The sequence below is a fragment of the Parus major genome, chromosome 14 (assembly GCF_001522545.3).
Source record: "Parus major isolate Abel chromosome 14, Parus_major1.1, whole genome shotgun sequence".
In the NCBI taxonomy this organism is placed as follows: Eukaryota; Metazoa; Chordata; class Aves; order Passeriformes; family Paridae; genus Parus; species Parus major.
In genome coordinates, this window is record NC_031783.1 from 12979819 (window position 1) to 12999162 (window position 19344).

General features: G+C 46.5%; 2 protein-coding genes across 9 annotated transcripts in view; both read right to left on the reverse strand.

Annotated features, from left to right (window-relative positions):
• Positions 1-12023, reverse strand: part of RNF216 (ring finger protein 216) — a 76592-nt gene extending 64569 nt beyond the window's left edge. The window contains exons 1-4 of one of the 5 annotated variants that reach the window (XM_033517892.1): positions 11818-12023; positions 11036-11147; positions 9941-10042; positions 9568-9791 (exon numbers count right to left, since the gene is read on the reverse strand). The gene's annotated coding sequence lies outside the window, so the exon portion shown is untranslated. The remainder of the gene's footprint in view (positions 1-9567; positions 9792-9940; positions 10043-11035; positions 11148-11817) is intronic. The other 4 variants (XM_015643144.3, XM_015643143.3, XM_015643142.3 and 1 more) reach the window with 4 other exon arrangements.
• Positions 12024-13185: 1162 nt separating this feature from the next.
• Positions 13186-19344, reverse strand: part of SMURF1 (SMAD specific E3 ubiquitin protein ligase 1) — a 45559-nt gene continuing 39400 nt past the window's right edge. For 2 of the 4 annotated variants that reach the window (XM_015643106.3, XM_015643108.3), the window contains exons 16-18: positions 19045-19246; positions 18203-18278; positions 13186-17535 (exon numbers count right to left, since the gene is read on the reverse strand). In XM_015643106.3, the coding sequence (XP_015498592.1) occupies positions 17436-17535; positions 18203-18278; positions 19045-19246 (378 nt within the window). In that variant the 3' untranslated portion in view covers positions 13186-17435. Of the gene's footprint in view, positions 17536-18202; positions 18288-19044; positions 19247-19344 lie in introns of all 4 variants that reach the window. The other 2 variants (XM_015643105.3, XM_015643107.3) reach the window with 1 other exon arrangement.

A 19344-nucleotide genomic window follows, 5' to 3' on the forward strand; every position in this document is an offset into this window, starting at 1 on the left:
GAGTGTAAAAGCCAAGCTTCCACCAAGAACTAGCAATTCATTTTGTCAATACTCAGTACAGAGCTGAAGTTTAAACAAATATCCATAAGCATGGGCCAGTTCCATCTAGTGGCATGAATAAGAAGTTTATTCATGTTTATAGCACCAGGCCGCCAAGAATGTGAAGTAACAAGATCAAAGCCACCCTGGGGTCTTGCCCTATATAAACAATAATAAAAAAGCAAGGAAGACAGATGGAAAGAAGCTATTCCACACTACCTCAGTGATTTCAGTGCCTATTTATAGACAAAGAATAAGGCTACCTATAAGCAGGCTCTATTATGCCCATCAGCTTTTCTGTAATACAGTCAAGGACAGGAAACTAGAGCTGTTTTAACAGCAAAGCAGTCAGATAAACACTTTCCAAGCGTTTTAGTTTTTCTTCTTTTCTTAAAAAGGCTCCCACCTTGCACCACAGCACATCAAGCTGAATTTGGGACTTGAACCCTTATAGCAGGGTGATATATATCCTATATCCAGGTGACACAAAATTCTCATCATGACTTCTAAGACACCCACTGACTGTGCAGTGAGGACCCACCAGGCTGAAGATGTGGTCCCTCCCAGTTTCACCTCTAAATTACTCTATGTACTCATAACTCAGTCACAGAATATCCTGAGTTGGAAGGGACCCAGAAGGATTAGAGTCCAACAATCCCACCCTGTCCCTGAGAGCGTTGTCCAAATGCTCCTGGAGCTCTGGCAGCCCTGGGGCTGTGCCCACTCCCTGGGGAGCCTGGTCAGTGCCCAACCACCCTCTGACACAGCACACCCAAGTTGTTTCACTGTGCAGACAATAAAATCCTCCCTATTATGGTTTTCTCCTACAGTGAATTGAGAGAAGAACACATTAACACAACAGCTACTGGGAAAACCAGAGCCTACCAGGGCCTTGGGTTTAACAGTTCTCAGAACTGATGAGACCTCAGACTGACAGCTGAGGTCACAGGGACTTCCCAGACAAGCTCCTCAAACATGCAAAAATATCATCCACAAAACCACAGCTTCCAACCACTACTACAAGGCAAGGGATCAGCTGCTACCAGGTGAAGCAGGTCTCAGGAGCACACAGAATGCTTACACAAGGATTTCCAAAACCCATTCAAAATCCTTTTAAACACCACAGGACATATTTTTAGCTTAACCTAAAAATAGCCACCATCGGTGCTGTGCATATATTTAATCTCCTGATATATGAAGGCGTTTCTGGACTGCAGTAACTGGAGCAGAACTCAAATCTGCTCCCTCCACCCCACATTTGTGCTGTGATGAGCATCTTCAGATGGTGCTGGAATTTAAACTGACAGTCAAGGGGAGACCCCCCCCCCTTCTCACAGTGTGATGTATTTTTCCCCCCACTTACAGCATTTGAAATCTTGAACTCCCACATACCCAAGATGGGACGAGACTCAAAGTGCTCTTGTCTGGCTCCAGCTCAAGGCAACAGGACTAGACAGAAAGCAGGGGAGGTAGGAACTGAGATCTCAAATGAACAGGGGGGAGGGAAAATAAAAAAGAGCAACTTGAAAGAGATGTCAGCAACATCAAATCACTATGTTTTAGCCTCTCCCCCACACAGAACACCACTGTTGCTCACCTACACTGACAGAAGAGCATCAACTCCTACTTTGTGCCTGGGGGCAGCAAACGTGTCTGCTGGTAGCCTGCAAGCAAGGTGAATTTCTGGCTCATTTCAAGCTGCTAAAACAAGCTACTTAAATAATGCAGGGCTTGTGACAACCACCAAAATGAAAAGCTAAAAATTCAGTCCTTAAGGAAAAAAAAAAAAAGAAATAAAAAAAGCACAACAGAAGGGAAATAAACCAGCCTGACTTACTGTCAAGCATTTCACTGAAACATTTCAAAGGGTTCATGATTTGCTGGGGGCTGCTCCTTGTAACAGGCACTGAGCAAAAGCAGGGAGTTTAACAGTGGTTGATCATGTTAAGCAGCATCATCCCAACTGAAAATTAGAAATCCCCTGATCATAAGCCCAACAAGAACTGCTGGGCACAAATCCTATTTGCTATGCACAAGGCAGCTACTGCCACTGCCTCACACCCTGCAAAGGGACAGAGCCAGAGGTCAACACATAGGGCTGCAGCAGGGCTCCTGCCAGCAGGTTTGCTCAGTTCCAAGCCTGGGAAAAGTGGAAAAAGCATTGATTCCAGCCCAAAAGGCTTACCCTGGCCTCTGAAGGCAGTGGCTCACAGGAAAGACCACCTGTTTTCCAGCAGCACAATCTGCTACAGGTATTGGCCAAAAGCTCTTCTCAGGAGCACAGAGGAGGGGTAACCTTCTGACAAGAACACGCACCTCTACCACCAATTTTGAGACCCACAGCGTGTGCTGAAGAGAAACCTGAAGATCATTTAATAACAGAACTGGCTAGTGAGTTACAAAGTATTCCCAAAGAGTTTCCCACATTAGCAGCTGGCTTGGTTTACCACACGATTTTAAATGCATACACTCCCTGAGAAGAGGAAGACAGAACTCCTGAGATGTGAGAAAAATCAAGGAACAGAAACTGAAATGAACAATCAAGAGAGTCAGGTAACATTTCTAAGGCAGAAAGCCACAGAACTGGTTTCACCACACCAAAACAAAATACAATATAATACAAGAAGTATTTTGTGGCAAGTAAATCCAACGTGAATGTTCACCTTCCCTCACAGACAAGACAGCCAACACACACCGTTCAGAAAGTATCCCAGTAGAGCAACCACTAGTTCCAAAACCACACCAGCCTGCAGCTGGCCCCAGCAGCTCCAGGGCAGGTCATGAATGAAGATGGGAAAGAGGAATGAATCTGGCAGCAATCACAGCTTCCAGTTACCTCCCAAAAGTTCCCCTCACCCTCTCTTAGCCAAGGAGAAAAGCACTGAAGGGAGCGATGCCCTTTCCTCCCAGGCTCACCACTGGCAGCTGCAGAGTCAGGAGTGTGACCAAAGAGCACATCAGGAGATACTCCAAAAAGACAGGCTACAGATCAACACAGGACAGGCTACATCTCAGTGTCACTGCTCCAGGCTAATCAAAATTGCTTACTCAGGAGCAATCAAGAGAGCAGATATTTAGGGATTACTTGGCTTCAAATTCCCAACTAGATTTTTCCCCATTTTCTAAGCCTGCTCAGGACTTACAGGAAACATCTTGGCTGTCTGTACATCACAAGACTTCTCATCAACCTTACTTGCAGCTCAAGTCATTAAGGTCACAGTATCATAATTATTAATCCTAACTGTTTGAAGTACCCAATCACCAATTTTATCTAAAACACAAAGGAAAGAAATGTATCCAGATTTACCTAATTCACCTAACAGCTGGTCACATACACTGGCACCAGTTTTCCTTCCCAAACCTGCAAAATATTTGCATTTCCCTAGCAAAACATCAGCTCTGTGAGCTACTCTCTAAAATGTACGACTGTTTTGGAACAGTTGCACTCATTTTCCAAAACTGGGCAATTTAAACTAAAGTTTCCCATTCCTTTGAGCTATTCCTTGGTGACTGGCATCAAGGTCAACTCCTGGACACTTCAGTGCCTTCCCACGACCCCCATCAGTCCCTCTGCCAAATAACAGCTCCATATCATCCCATTTCCCTGACCAGCATGAGACTCCTCGTTTTAATGCATGTAAAAAACTACTCTCTACACAAGAGGTGGAGGCCTTTGGATCTGTCATTCCCCCTCCCTGCCATCCAACTGAGTCCTGAAAAAAAAAGTTAAATCTACAAGTTCTAGTTGGAGAGTTAATGCCATTGCCTTGAGCAGCTCATTTTAAGAACAAAGTGAAAAATCAAGGTTTTGAGGAAGAAAGGGGTGTCCCTGGAGTTAGTTCCTGTAAAAGGCAGTACTCTTCTGCCTGTCTCAGACTTCTGGCATGTGAAAGATCATCCAGCGTAATCTCCTAAATCCAAAACCTCCCTCCCACATCACAAACACAGGTGCCAGCTTGGCATTTCATGTTGATGCAATAATTCAGACACCAGCAGCTCAGCACTTGGCTACAGGCCTACAGACTTGCTCTGCTCACAGCCTATCTCCCAAACCATCATTTAGAAGAACTGATTTGTTCTGGTTTGTGCTCTAAGGGTGGGGATGAATGGAAGAGCATGTGAAACCATGTGATTTGCAGTTCTGTTGCTTCCAGAGTGGGTTTTACTTCCAGTTTTCTTTCCCTGACCTCACATGTCCCTTCCCTTCCAGGGAAAGGCCAGGGGCTACTTTGATCAGCACTGAGTTTCAGACACCAGTGGGTTTAAAGAGCTGGAATCCACAAACCCCCAGGTGCTGCACATACCTGCCACAGCTCCACACAGCATTAATTGCAGCTGTCTTCTCCATAAAGCCAGCAGCCACATGGAAAAGAGCAAGATAAATGCCCTTTCAGCCCCAGGATATACAGCAGAGTGCTCCTCTGTTACTTGTACCTCATAGGTCCCTCCAGGAGAAAGGACAGAACATTTCCTCTCCAAATCCTCAGTAGTTTTCCTGCCTCTTTTCTTTTTTAAGGGATCCTGAATGCCACTTTAAAGAGCTTAACAGAACAAAGAAATCCAAGTGCAACCTTTTAAGTAGTTATTTAACAAGTTGGATGAACGTCTTCAGGAGCATTCAGGTTCCCATCTCAGCACTGTTTTCACTGGAGAGGAAAGAGAAATAAGGGATTTAAGATTGCTGGGACAGGCAGTGGCAGTGACACTCACACTAATGAGCAACCAGCAGCCTGCTCAGCTCACAGCCCTGTGTGCAGGGGCACAGAGAGCAGGGAGAACCAGGCTGCACATAACCAGCCAACTGCTGTGAAAAGCAGCAGTGAGGGATAAGTAGACCAAAACCAAGGGGGCTGGAAAGCACAGAGTCAGGTTTAGTTCCAGTAGCAGCCAGAGAACTTGAAAAATTAAACTGATAGGCTCTGAGGGCGTCCTGGATGTTGAGACCAACATCCAGGTAACCACCTAAGAGGCACGTGGGAAGCTGTGTTCCAGAAAAAATTACAAGCATAATGCACCACCAGGAAAAAGTGTGGAAGGAAAGGGGGTATTTTTGTATTTTATTTTAAACGTGACCTGAACTTATCACAAAAAACTTTGCTTTCAAGCACAGCACACCTCACCTCGTTCACAAAGCTGCTGACAGCACAAAAGCTGAGACTTGACCTTGAGGTGGCACACAGGGAAAAAAACCTGACTTACTGCAGCAGCCCACCTTGGCAAAAGAAGGTCTCTGTCAATCTGCACAGCATTTGGAGAACTCTTGACTCAAAAGCCTGCCACCAACCCTTGCAGGTGGTCAAACATCCCAGAGTGAGGGACTTCCAAAAAGAGTGACTTCACAGGTCACATTCTGGTCACAACAGCCATGCCCTTTTTTAGGGCAACATTAAACATCTGCACTTGCCACAACTCCAAAGGTCAGTGGCCAGAAGCTGTGGCTTCATGTTCAGAAGGGTTTCACTTCAATACCTGTGAAGGATGCTCATGTTCCCATACACAGCTTGTCTCCTCCTCTCACACTGAGCTCCTTCAGCATTTCTTACAGCTTTGAAAGGAAATGCACTGGATAACGTTTTTGTAGATTCAGATCAGATCCCCTCCACAAGGTGGAATTGGGAGAACAGAATTCAGGTGGTAAAATAAATTGCAAGAAGGGGGAAGATCTAAAACTGCAGCTTAAGCTGATACAGCCACAGCCTATCCCTAACACTCAAATTACACATGCTCTTACTGCAAGGTCAGGCACTTTGAAAGATGCTTTTACACAATCAATTAAGGGTTTAAATATATATAAGAGCCAGTTTAGAGCTAGACTGGGCCAACAGGCCAAGCTCACAGTGATAAGTCTTAAATGGCCTTACCTCCTGGGAGTAAAACACCGACAGAAACCTTGCAAGACAGGTAGCAACACCTGAGCAGCAAATCCATGCTCTGCAACAATTTCTGCTGTAAAGAGTAAAAAATAAGCTGCCTCTTGCACCCAACAACTGCTGCAGGAGGAGAAGAACTGCAACTACCTCCTTACTGCTCCAGCACCACAGATGACCACTTGTCAAAAGATTTTCCAGCCAGCAACATTGTAAAACTGGGTTTAGTTTTGTTTACAGCCACGTGTAGCCTTGCAGCCAATTCCAGCCCAGCAAACTCTCAGCAGTGAAAACCCAGGGCAGTCTTCCAGGCTCATGACAGTTGTCCAGCCTGACTTCATCCATGTCACGTGGCAGTGGTCACTGTGTGTATGCTAAAATAGCAGAAAAGCAAAGAGGCTGCATTTGAGGTAAGTATGACTGTATCACAACAGAAAACAGTGAAACTAGATGGTGTCTGGATTTAGAGATGCTCCACATCCAGCATGAATCCCTTCTGAGACTACTAAAGTTCACAAATTAATGAATTATGAGCTAAAAAGCGAGGAAAGAAGAGCTGTGCATTAATTCTCCAGGTCCATAGTCCTGGAGATTAATGAGACTGTAGGGTACCCACTAATCCCAAAGCAAACAAACATTTCACAGACACAGGACTACAAAAACCACCGCAGGCCACAGCCTGGAGATTACACAGGCTGCACTCAGAGAAGTTGCTAAGGGCAGACTGTTTCAGGAAGTGAATCCTGTGCCCACCCTTGGTCAACACACTCGTGTCCAACACCAGGTGAATCCTCACAGCGGAACAGAAATTCTCTTCCTGGGTGTTGCAATATCAGACAGATTATTTAACCACCTGGGCTGGAGGGTCAGTAAAAACAGCCACAAACTGCTAAATAAACACAAACACATTGAGCTGAGGAGCACTCTCCAGACACTGTGTCCAAGGCAGAGGTGCATTCCAGCCCTTGTGAGCTGGTCTGTGCTAGTCCTGGCAGATCCAAGGGCACCTCCCAGTTGATACACAATGAAGCCTGCTTCAGTATGAAAGGATTCTGCTTTAACAATCTACAGATAACTATTGACATTAGCCAAGTTACTGCTCCCAGCTCTTGCTCATCCGTAGCTGGAAATCCCAGCAGCACAGGAGGCATTAAACGCCCTACCTCGCTTGGTTTCCTGAAAGAAAAAAAAAGAGCTGCTTTTCCTGCCTCCCCATTATGCTGCTGCTGTCATCTCCCTCAAATTGCATTTCAGCACACGACAGCAGAGCAGGGAGAGGAGGAAAGTCTTCAGCAGCATCATGGCTGTGCTGCAGGCAGCTGTCAGCACTGCTGTCTTTCCCTCTGCCAACCCCTTGAAATGTGTTTCAAGGGCCCAACAGAGCTTGCACTTGCCAGGGGTACATGGGCTAGTGCTCCCTCCAAGACTGGCCTTCAACCAAAAATCTTCTGCGAGCATCATCTTGCTTTGAAGCATCTTGAGGGAGAGCTTTTCCTTCTCCCTCCATCACACAAAAATGCATCATGTCTTTGGGAGGGGATTTGGAAGTAGAAGTGTAAATCTGTACCTCACTCTGGTTTTGCAAAGGCCTGCTTTCCTCCAAGAAATAACAGGAGCACTGCCCACAGCTTAGTAAGAGCATGTCAGACTGGATAAAGCAGGACAGGAGCCTTGTGTGAGGAGTGCTTTGGACAAACCATTATTACATGAAGCCATTTTTCATTCTTATATTCACCCAGAAAGAGATTCCAGCTAGCGCAGATCCCGACCACCTTGTACTGCAGAGCATCTGATGACTCTACAGATCCCATCCAAATGGTTCTCTGAGTAATGCAAACAGTAGCTTGGCCTCCTTCAGGAGAGAGCAGGCTGAGGGTGTGCAACACCACGTTTGGCCTCCAAGGCCAACTGAAAACACTTCAGGTCACCCTGACACCTCCCCCCCCCACCACAGTTTTATTTCAGCTCATCAACTTTGCTTCTTGTTATGAGGGGCAACCACAGTCTCCAACACTCACCCGGGGAGAAGCTGGGCACCACCAGCATCAGCACAGGAGTGGGGCTCCCTAAAGCCAGAGAGGAAGCCACATATTTAATTTAAATTCCTGCAGACCTGGGTCAGGAACACTGCGAGGTGACATTGTGGCTCAGGGTAGGAGCTGCCCCACGTTGAAATCTTTCCCTAATGCCCAATCTTTTTCCACTTAATCAGGCACTGACAGTTCCCCTCATGAACACAGGCAGGGAACCACAGCAGGGTTGGTAATTAGGAGAGAGGTGTCATTCAGAAGGAATATCATTTCCCATCCTCAGGAATTAAGCTTTCTCAAGGATCGTTACGAATTTAAAACCACTGCAAGCCCTTAAGCACTGACCCAGAGGAAAAACATCACTCCCGAGATAGTCCAAAATAAACCTGAAATTCTATAAAAGTGACATGAAGGCTGCTGAGAACAAGATTATCCCAGCTCAGTGAGGCACTCCTTATTATCTCTCATCTTGGTGCTTTGGCAAGAATAACTTATTCGAGCCACCAGAACACTGCTAAGTGGCTTTTTCCCCCCTTCTTTTTCCTATTTTCTCTGCCTACCTCTCCTCGATTTCCCATTTCTAGTAACCTGCTTAAAAAAAAAAACAAACTACTCTGGAATAATGCTGACCAGCCCCGTTATTCAGCTCCATTTCAAACACAGGAACTCCCAGCCTGTACATAAATGACCTTATCTCCCAGGAGACAGCTGCTATCCCCAGGCAGCTGTGTGTTTCACACCTTCTGCTGTATTTAAAAAGGCACCTATCCCCACTGGGATGGATCCTACTGAGATTCCAGTTACAGGAAGCAGCTTGAAACCCCACCATCACTTCAGTGCACACACAGGCTTTGGAGACTGCTGATGCCTCGTCTTTAAGTAGTTACGATGATGTCCAAATTCAGTAATTTAAAGGGTGTCCTAAAATATCTCCAGATCAAATCCATCTGCAAAAAACCAAAACAACCCTGAACTTCCAATGAGAGGAATTAGTGGTGCAGCTCTGACTGTCCCAGAAAGAATGTAGCTTGTGGCAAGCCCTAACACCCAGCACTGCTGGCGCTCAGACACAGTAAACCACTCACAATGGCTTTAGAAAGATATAAATAAAAATAAGACACCCATTCCAAATTAATGAATGGGAGCTTCTTCCAGCAGGCACTAAACAACACCCGAAGGGCTCCACGTCTCTTGCACTTAGGTTTGTGCTATTCCAGGTTGCTAATCAGCTCCTGGCCCCTGGGATATGCTTCCTGTCTCTCTCCAGCTGCGCCAGAGCCGCCGGAATTGTGTGTTTGCCCCACCTATTCTTGCCACAGGACTCTTCAGTGATTTGTGTCCAATTTCAAAGCACAAGTCTCGCCGGCGGCAGGAACGCCCACTGCATTCTCAGTCAGACAAAGCACTGGGCTACCCCGGAATTTGGGCTTCCGAGGCAGCTCCTGAAACTCCAGCCCTGGAACAGGCTGCCAGCACCCTGCTGGAATCCAGACTGTACCTTATCACCAGTAACACCTGCCCCAAATGTTCTTCTAGGAACAGCTGTTCCTGCCCTGACTGCCTGCAACCAGGCCAGCCAGAAGGAAAACATCCTAGGATGCAAGAAAAAGAGATGGAAGAAAGCCTGTTACCACAGTGCACCACCTCCAAGCAGCCTGAATGTCTACAGATCTTCAGGAAATCTGTCTGAGTCCCTTCCCAAGTCTTGGTGTTCCAGGCACAAACTCCTGTCAAGATGATTGTTTATTAACATCCAGTCACACCACGAAGACATCCAGCACATGAAATCTATTAACGTGTTTACAGTTGCAGCAGGCCTGATGGAAGGCAGTGGAATTTTTGCACAGCATTCATCCTAGAAATTAAAAGCACATATTAAAGTAAATCCCACACTTCTGGAATTAAAAATTGTCCCTGGAATCCTACTAGTCCCAAACAAAATGGGTTCTACCACATGGCTTGAGCTGCACATTGCTACAGCCCTGAACCTGTTCAGAGACGTACCAGAATCTGCTCAGGAATTGGGTCTGCAGAATGATGGGTTTGAGATTTCCTGCCTCACCTTCCAAACAGGTTGCTGGAGGAAAATCCCTCATGCCATCATCTCTGAAAGCAGGAGAGGCCACATCAGCTATGCACGTAAAGGCCAGTCTAAATGCCTGACAGGGGACACCTGCCTTTCCCTCTACTGCTACCACTGGAAACCTGCAACAGCTGCAAAGTGCATCGGGTGGGAGAGCAGAGATTGTTAAGAAAGAGGAATCAACCTCCACAGAGACAGAATAGAGAAACAGAGATCTGCCCATAGGTCTTAGGACCAGGACTGGCTGTGCCTCTCGGCCACCAAGACACTCTCTAGAACTGCTGCTGTTCCATAGAGAGGGAAATACAAGAGGGAATGCTCTGAAAAGCACATGGACATCGAGATTTAGTCCCTCAGCATCATGCCTGGATTATGGAAATAAAAGTGCACAGCAGCAACATTGGCTTTTCTCTTTTAAAGCATCAGACGTCTCAGGACAGTAACCAAACCATAAGAAACTGAACAGAAACATCAACAACTAAACTTATTTGTATGAAAACTGGTCTAAGCATCTGTCAGTAAGATTCTAAAGTATGGTACTGGAGGACACTCAAAGACAAGACTCCAGGTCATAAAGCACAGATGAGATGAAAGGAAAAACCTCCAGGGCTGGGCTCGCAGGTGCAAGCAGCCATTATCCATCCAGGGTTCCAGCCAGCAGAACTGCAAAGCTGAGGGGATGCATGGGATGACTCTTTCTGACTCTCTGATTTGTTCACCCCAAAGCACTGCCCCGGGCAAACTCACACTCCTCTCATCACACACACACACACACACACACACACACACACACACGATGGACTTCCCCACGGCTCTTCAGCCTCAGAAGACTTTGGTGGGATCCCAAACTACCTCCAGCCATCTGGGGGAACAAGGTCAGCTCCAGGGGCAGGAAAACTTATTACAAGAATGCAGTGTACATTAACATTTCCAGGCTGTGCTCTGTCTACCATGCCGGGCTGGCACTTGGATCAATAGAGAAGGGAAAGAAGAGGAGGAAGATGAGTATCTCTTACACTGATCCCTCAGCTCCGAGGACAGCTGTGTTTGGGGTTTCTTTCCTGCAGCGGCTCCCACAGCAGATGCCTGAAATGTCGCGATGTCCCAACGGCACCGAGTGCTCCCACACTGAACAGGGGTCAGAAGAGAACAATCTTTTACCCTCCTCACTCCAGGAGCTCCGGCGCCGGGTTATCCCCGATAACAAACACCCAGCCGGGGGTACCCGGACAGCCGTAAGGAGCCCCCGGAGAGCAGCGCCTGTCCCCGGGTGTCCCTCGGGGCCGCGGGAGGACACAGGGGAGGTGCACGGAGGTGAAGGGAGCCCCTGACCCCGGGAAGGGGGAGACGGGACCGGCCCTGAGGGGATGGAGGGCGGAGGGAAAGGACCCAGTCCTGAGGGGAGCTGAAGGGGGAGGGGGTGTCCCCGATCCTGAGGGAAAGCGAGCACGAAGGACTCGACCCTAAATGAAAGTGGAGAGGTACGGGGGGATGAACACGGGGACGATGACGCGGGGAACCCGTCCCTGAAGGAAAGCGCTGGGGGGGAAGACGAGCTGTCCCTGACGGGAAGAGAGAGGAAGGACCGGCCTTGAAGGGACGCGGGGGAAGAGGGACGGACGGAACGGACACCGGGCCATGAGGGGACGCGGGGAGAGGGGGGGGAACGACCCGTCCCTGAGGACAGGCCCCAGCCGGGAGCAGCGCCCGACCCCGCAGCGAGGAGTCCGGCGAGGCCCAGGGACACCCCGGAGCGGCCCCTCTGTCCGTCGGGCGGCAGGGCTGTCCCGGCACTCACCGGCTCCGCGGGACAGAGGGGTCACCCCGGCACTCACCGGCCCCGCCGCCCCTCCGGCCCCGCTTCATTTAACCGCCGCTCCCGCCGCTTCCGCCCGGCCCGCGCCACGTGACCGCGCCGCCCCGCACCATAGAGACACAGCGAGGGAGAGACAGAGCGGCGCGCGGGGACGGGCGGCGCGGGCGGGCTCGGCCCGGAGAACCGACCATAGAGAGAGGGGGCGGGCGGGCATTGCGGCGCCACGCCCCCTGGCGGGCGGGCGGTGTTCCCGTGGGGAGGGGGCGGGGCCAGGGCTGCACGTGTGTGCGGGGCGGGGCCCGGGGACAGAACTTTTTGGGGTGCTCAGGAATTGGGGGGGGTCCCGTGTAGGTCCCCCCTGTCCCCCGCAGCTCTGCGTGATCCTGGAGGTCAAGCGAGTGACAGGGAGCCCCCCAGGACACCGCGTTTGCAGCTGGGAATGTCCTGCAGGGAGAGGAGAAAATGGAACTTGAGGGGTTTAAGTGACTTGCCAAGCTGCCACAAAAGGAGACAGCCGATTCATTGAGCTGCGCAAGATTTCCTGAGAGAAATGGGAATGTTTTAATTGCGTTTTCAAGAGGGTCACGTCGTGGAGAAGTCCTGGGGCAGCTCCTCTACAGCACAGCACACCCACTGGAGCAGGCTAAAGGGATCCTCCTCTCTCTTAGCACCAAAAGGACAGAAATCAGGAAAACTTCACCAAAAAAAAAGGTAGTCATGAAAGAAAACAGCAGTGCCAGTGTTTGACAGAGCACTGAAGGACTGACACGATTTCCTGCTCCAGGTAATGAAACTGTTCAGTCCCCCCTGCTGGCTAACACGAGGGGTGGGCAACAGCAGCTGGTATTGTTCATATTGTGAAATTACTCAAAGAATAAAAAGCATATTCTTTGTGCTCCATCCTTTTTAATTCATTTATTAAACCAAATTATGGCCAGAAGAAACCTCAGCTTTCAGCATCAGGGAGGGAAGGCACTGCTGCAGCACACACCAGCACTGAGCACCATCCTTGGATTTACTCCTGTCCTCCACTTGCAAAGCTGCACTAATTAGGAAAAAAACAAAGAGGAAAGCAAGGATTCATCAATATTAGTCAATCTTTCTCCAGCTTTCATTAAGGGCGAGATTATAATTTCTTTCTGCAAACTTGTTTGGAAAAGTATCAGGACAAATAATTAGAGAAGAAGTTAAAAAGATGAAGGTGAATTAAAGAAATGAAGTGTTCTCCCTGCAGAGGACTTTCATCTGGGCAGTCCATATAGATCTGTTAAATCAGTTGTATTTTGATACTTTGTCCACTCTTTTCCTCCGGTTCCCATAAATATTTTAACAAACAAAACAGTGGCTACCAAGAGTTTAAAGTTGTGAGTTTATTGCATATGTAACAAAAATGAACATGACCTCCTGGGTCCAGCCTACTATACAATCACTGTTTATTCCAGCTGGTTCCATAACCACATTAAATAGAACTAGTATTTCTTTAAATACTTTGATTTAGACATAAAATGAAACATTAGTGTACAACTTCCACAAAATAAATCTGCAATAAAAACAGTGGGAAGAATAACAAGGATAGCAGCAATACTTAAACATGACATTACAAAATAATAAATTAAAAAAATACATTATAAAGTGGTTGAGGAACAACAACAACAACAACAAAAAAAAAATTAACAGATTAAAACCAGATCCATACTGTGTTTCTGGGAATTTGCTGTGCCACACGGCCCCAAACCTGGGCACTGGCTCCAGAGGGCCCAGTGGCTGGATCAGTAATTTACAAAATCTGTTGGATTTTACAACCACCTCGACTTGAACTGAGGACAAACTGCTGAGCGAGCGCCGATCGCACTGTCTGGAGCTTCGAGCAGCCTTTTCGGAGCAGGGTCTTGTCTAACATAATGCCCAAGTGAACACTCACACCCATCCAACAGTCTCGTTTCTTCCTGCTGGAACACACGAGCAGAGTGGTGGTTTCCTACATCCCTGAGCGTAGAGTAGAGGCTGAGGAGTAGTTATCAGGGCACTGCTGATGGAGCAGCTGCGGGGTTTGCCGTGGGACAGGAACGACAGACACACTGTATTTCCTTCGGGTCAGATCCAAGAGTATCCGCGCACAAGGTGGAACGTGGAATGACAGAATGAACACGGGACTCGATGGGATTCTTTGGGCAAGTTTGAGAAGTAACAACCAAGTTCAAGTGCTGGCAGACCGAGTGGGAATGGACACACAAATTCACACAGCTGAGGTTATCCCAGACCTCCGAGAGCCACTGGCTCTAGCCATCCTAACTCCTGTTGGCATTTTGTCCTTCCCTGGCCTTGGAACTGGGCACAGGAAAAACAGGCCATGGCTCTGAAACCGTTCTGCCTCGCTTCTCGCTGCTCCTCCATCCACCCAACCTGCTTTAAGGCCTGCCTCAAATGCATGTACAGAACAAGACAAAAATTGTCTTTGTCATCACTGAAGTGGCACAAAATTGCAAAGACAACACGACAGGAGAGGTGGTGAAGCTGTTGAAAAGAGAACTGAAATAATTTAAAAGACAGTGCCCTATTCTCGTTACTGTCAGCACGGAGGAGGTACCTTGACAAGGGCTTTTAAATACAGCAAAAAACAGACGGACTTTTCGAAACAACAATCCTTGCCTATTCTTATTTTGTGCATTCAATAAAACACTGACCTAGCAAAGACATTAGGAACTATCTTATGTCAACTGGGTCGTTGACATAAAGCTACTTGACCTATAGATCTCCAAATCAGGGGCCTTTCCCTTCACCTCGCTTGGTTTGTACTGAGCCAGTTGTGCTGCAGGTGTGACAGGATTTTTATTAAGGGGGTGCTTTAGTATCTGGGTTTGGGGGGGTTTTTTTTACACATTTTTTAGTGAAAAATCCACATGGGACTGCATGCAAAGCTTTTGGGCAATAATCCATTTTGCATTTTTCCTATCTGACTGGTTTATTGCACATTAAAACGTACTGAAAGGATTAAATACACTTTATGAACAGGTTTGACTTCAAAGGAATTTGGAAAATCCAGGGTTGTGGGGACTCTGCTACTCAGCCTGGGACCATAGGGACGCTGTCTGCTAACAGTTGCACATCCCAACAACCAGAACTGCAAAAAGTGGTCTCCAAGTGCCAAAAGATCCCTACAGAACATGGGGCTGAATATGCCTCTCCTGTACAGTCCTGCAGGATGAGCATCTTTAGCCACCCTGTGCAAATCTCACAATATGGTACAATTTTACACCTCCAATGCGACTCCTGACAACAAATCACAGGAATTATGGTCAATGGCAAAAAGAAAACCACAAACAAACAAAACAGAGAAAGATGCCAGGGTTTTGACAAGTGTCTACTTTCTGTCCTAACACAGTTTAAAGCTATTACCAAATTCAATTTTAAAAAAAGACAAAATAGAAGTATTCTAGTAGACATCTCCTAAGGACAGGTTCTTGCCCACAGTTGAATTTCAATGCACTATACCATGAATTTAACATCTGTTAAGTGTTTCAGTCATGAATCTAAAAATCAAGCTTGCCAAAGAAAAAAACTCCCTGTCTTGGTTTGAAAAGACAGGTGTCTGGTAAGGAAGCCAGAAACCTCCCTTGAAATGGAAAGAAATGCAAACCACTCCCCCACCCCGGAATTATTATAATCTATGAATCAAGGTGGTCTTGGGCAAAGATATGGGAATAGGACTAACAGTTCTTTACTAAGGAAATTAAAATAAAGATGCAGTAGTAAAAAAAAAAAAAAATAACAGAAAAGGAAAACAGCCCACTGACAGAGTCAGAATAGAACCTGACACCCTGCTGGTCAGGGAGCTGGTAGCAGTTTGATTAAATGGTGGCTGCTGTCCTCCTGGGGTGACAGATGGGGTTCTGTTGGAGCAGTGACCCTGTAGAAGGATCAGTAGTTTTCCTCTGAAGGTCCAGTGGTGGTGTAGATGGGTCTGGTCTTGCTGTGGGAATCCAGTGGAGAAAGGCTGCCTGCAGTGTTCCCAGTCTCAGATTATATCCAGGTAGGAATGCTTGGCTCCCCCCCCTGGAGCCAAGACCACTGGACCTTCAGAGGAAGACCAGACCCCTTTACAGGATCACTTTATCAGAACCACATCTATCATTTGAAGAGGACTGCAGTCACCATTTAATTGGACTGCCACCACCCCCCTGACCAACAGGGTGTCCAGTCCTATCCTGACTCTGTCAGTTTAAGCCAGTGTTTCTGTATTATTGTTATATTTACTAGTACTATATGTACTAGTAAAGAACTATCATTCCTGTTTCTTATATCTTTGCCTGAAATCCCCTAAATTTAAAATTATAATAATTTGGAGGGAAGGGGCTTACATTTTTCATCACAAGGGAGGCTCCTGCCTTCCTCAGCAGACACCTGTCCTTCAAACCAAGACCTTCAGCTATTGGATTTGCTTTACCCCTGTGTTAGAGAAGAAACCCTTCAATATTAGTTTCAGTTATTGGAAAAGAAAACCTTATGCAGCTCTCTGGAGAAATTTTCATCCTTACAGAACTGAAGTCATAAATTCTTCCAATAGCTTTCTGTAACATTTAGAATGCTTTCACTATATAGTTCCCCTTTTACCTCAATCTCCAAATAAACCTTTCCTAAGGCCAAAAAATTTGAAGCAGGAGATTGCTTTGTTAACTTAACTTTTAGTGATTTCCATGTGAGTCTTAGAATTTAAAGTCACACAAACACATCTTGGGTAAAACAGTGGCACAGAAATCACAGCTTTGGAACTGAATGGATTTTTATCCTCTGTCTCCTCCTCACAAGGCTTCTCTGCAAGGTACTTACATCTGAACAAACTATGGAAAGTAATTCTGCAGGAGGAAAGAATTGTTTTCACGTGCAAAACAATTAGATTTCAGCCAAGACAACCAAAAAGAAATCATACAATACCGTTTGAGCTGCCCCAGATTCCTTCACTTTTCTCAAGGTGAGCCACAGCTTCCACTGGGAGCTTCCTGCTAAGGCAGAACTTGGATTTCTTTACCTTTCAGTTAAGTGTTCATATGGAGGTATTTTCTGCTAGAAGTTTACTTTTTAAACAGATGTTTAAAATGTGCAATTCAAATTTTGGTGCCAATCAGACACTCTGCACCTGCTGGACTCTACAAAGGCTCAAGCTTGATTTAAGACAGACTAACCAGGTGCACCTATCAGTTGCAGGTCCTCAGCAAATTAAGCTCATTCTCAAATGCACTTTGATTCTCCTATGAAACAAGCCCCACAGGTCGCTGACCCTATCACAATATGTGTTACCAATCTAGCAGAATATCCTGTGTAACCAAAGCCAAATGCTGAACTTGGCTGCATTTCATTTCGGGGGGATGGAAGAAGAGGGAAGGGGTTATTGTAACAAAAGGGAGAAAATAGAGTTGGGAACCACCAAGAAAAGCCCCGACCCTCCCCCCCTAATCCACCAGCGGCAGAAGGGAAACAGCCCCATCTCTAAGTTGTCAGAGTTCAGATGTTTCAGACAGCTTAGCAGGAAGTTCACAGCAAGCTTCTTCTAGCTCTTCATTTGGTGGTCCATGAGTTAGCATCTGTTTCCTTTGGTTGCTTTTTCATTCCACAGCAAACCCACACGTCTCTTCCACAGCTGTCAACAGCTTCTCATAAAGCTTCTCGTATGACTCATAAGGCGGAATGTCGATCCGGTTAAAGCTGCAGGGAAAGTAACAAAACATTGATGGATCTTAAGTGCTTATTGGGGGAAAAATGTAAAGAAGCTACATATAGATAGAAATTGTAAAAACTCTCAGCTGCCTCAGTGGCCAAAGGAGACAAGACAAAAAAACAACTATTTCTACAGCAGGAATGCACAGCTTAATAGGGCAGAGTTTGGGATGAGGAGGAAGAGGCAGATGCAGGAGACTTGCAAGAAAAAGCAACACATCAGGCAGGCCCACTCCCTGCCCTGCCTGCAGACAGTCTGCTGCTGCTGACACCATTTCCTGCCTCTGATGGAGTGAGATTTCCGTGCAAGGGCTCAGGCTGTGCCTATGCTGCACCAACAGCACGAGCTTCCAACATTCGACATCCGACAACACTTCTTTGTAACGAAGAAATAAAGAAATAAATTTACAAACGTCTCACTACCCAGAATAATCACCTCTGGAATAAATGAAAACCACAGACAGTATAGGAGACAAATCAAGCTTTAAGAAAAGCAAATTATTTTGCTGGCTGCAGAGTACAGATATATCCAAGCTAACAGAGCACACGTGGAGTCATGAATGTGTATCACATGCCTAACCCCTGCCCAGGACAAACAGAGATGACTCCTTTAGATCAAGACAAAGGGAGAGGAAGCAGGGTGTTTCCATCTTACCAAGTGTGGGCTTTTGGAAGGTTGTCTGTGTTTGCATCTATTAAATGGATGGTAAACAGTCTGGGTCCTGCAGCGCCTGTAGAACCTTAGACAGACATTCTAGTTAATGCACTTCAACAAAGCATCATTCACACACACGCATTTTGCTGCGTATAAAAAGGCAAGAGAGGAAATTACAGTTCCAGCTGCAAGCCTAAGTATGTCCTAGGCTAAATCTGTAGAGATATTTGCAGCTGATGAAGGGATGGCAGAAGAGATAGGGCTGTTTGTGACAAGCATTTTACAGACTGGCATTTTGGAAAGCTGCTAAATTTGATATTAATGAAGCTGCACTGTCAAAAATGAAAATACTTAAGTGCATGAAGGTTTTCCTTGTAAAACAGAGCTAGTATTTTAATTTTCAACATCAATTTACTGTCAGCTAATAAATGGAGTGTGACCAGGAGATCACAACAGCCAAGGACACTGCCACATTTTTTATAAAAACCTACGATTTTCAGAAATTTGCTTTAAAGCTTAGTCAGCCATATATCCCCGTGTATATTTGCATGGAATGATTTGAACCTCAGAGCACAGAGCTGTAAGAGACTGACGAGCCACAATTGGCAGCAGTCAAAGCACTGCACAGTAACAGATTTACCAGCTTCCATCACTATCAGCAACAGCCAAAGTGCTCAGCAGCAGCTGAGCTGCTGACAAATATAAAACTGTTCTCAGGCTCTAAAGTTTGCAAGTGCTTGACTTATCCAGTAATATGCTGATATTTTACAAGGGGTGTGTAAATACCACACCACTTTTATCTCTCTCCAACCACAGATTAACTCAGCCGCCACATCAGTCACCTTGTAAAGCCTTGAAACCTTGAAGTGGGACACGCGTGGAGCCCGTCACAAACTGCAGCAGCCTTGCCCTTCTTTCCTCATCAAACGTTTCCACCGCTTGCCAGAACCACTTGACGATGTTGCTGTCAGCCATGCAGTGCTTTAGGCGGGTGTTGGACTTCCAGTCATTCAGGTCTATCTTATCCAGGCCTCCTATGATCAGCTGTTAAAAGATTAGGAAGTGCTTTAAAGTCCAGAGTAATTTCAGGTTTGCTGTTATAAAAACACATCCAGCCACGTCAAAAAGCCTGGCATTGTTTA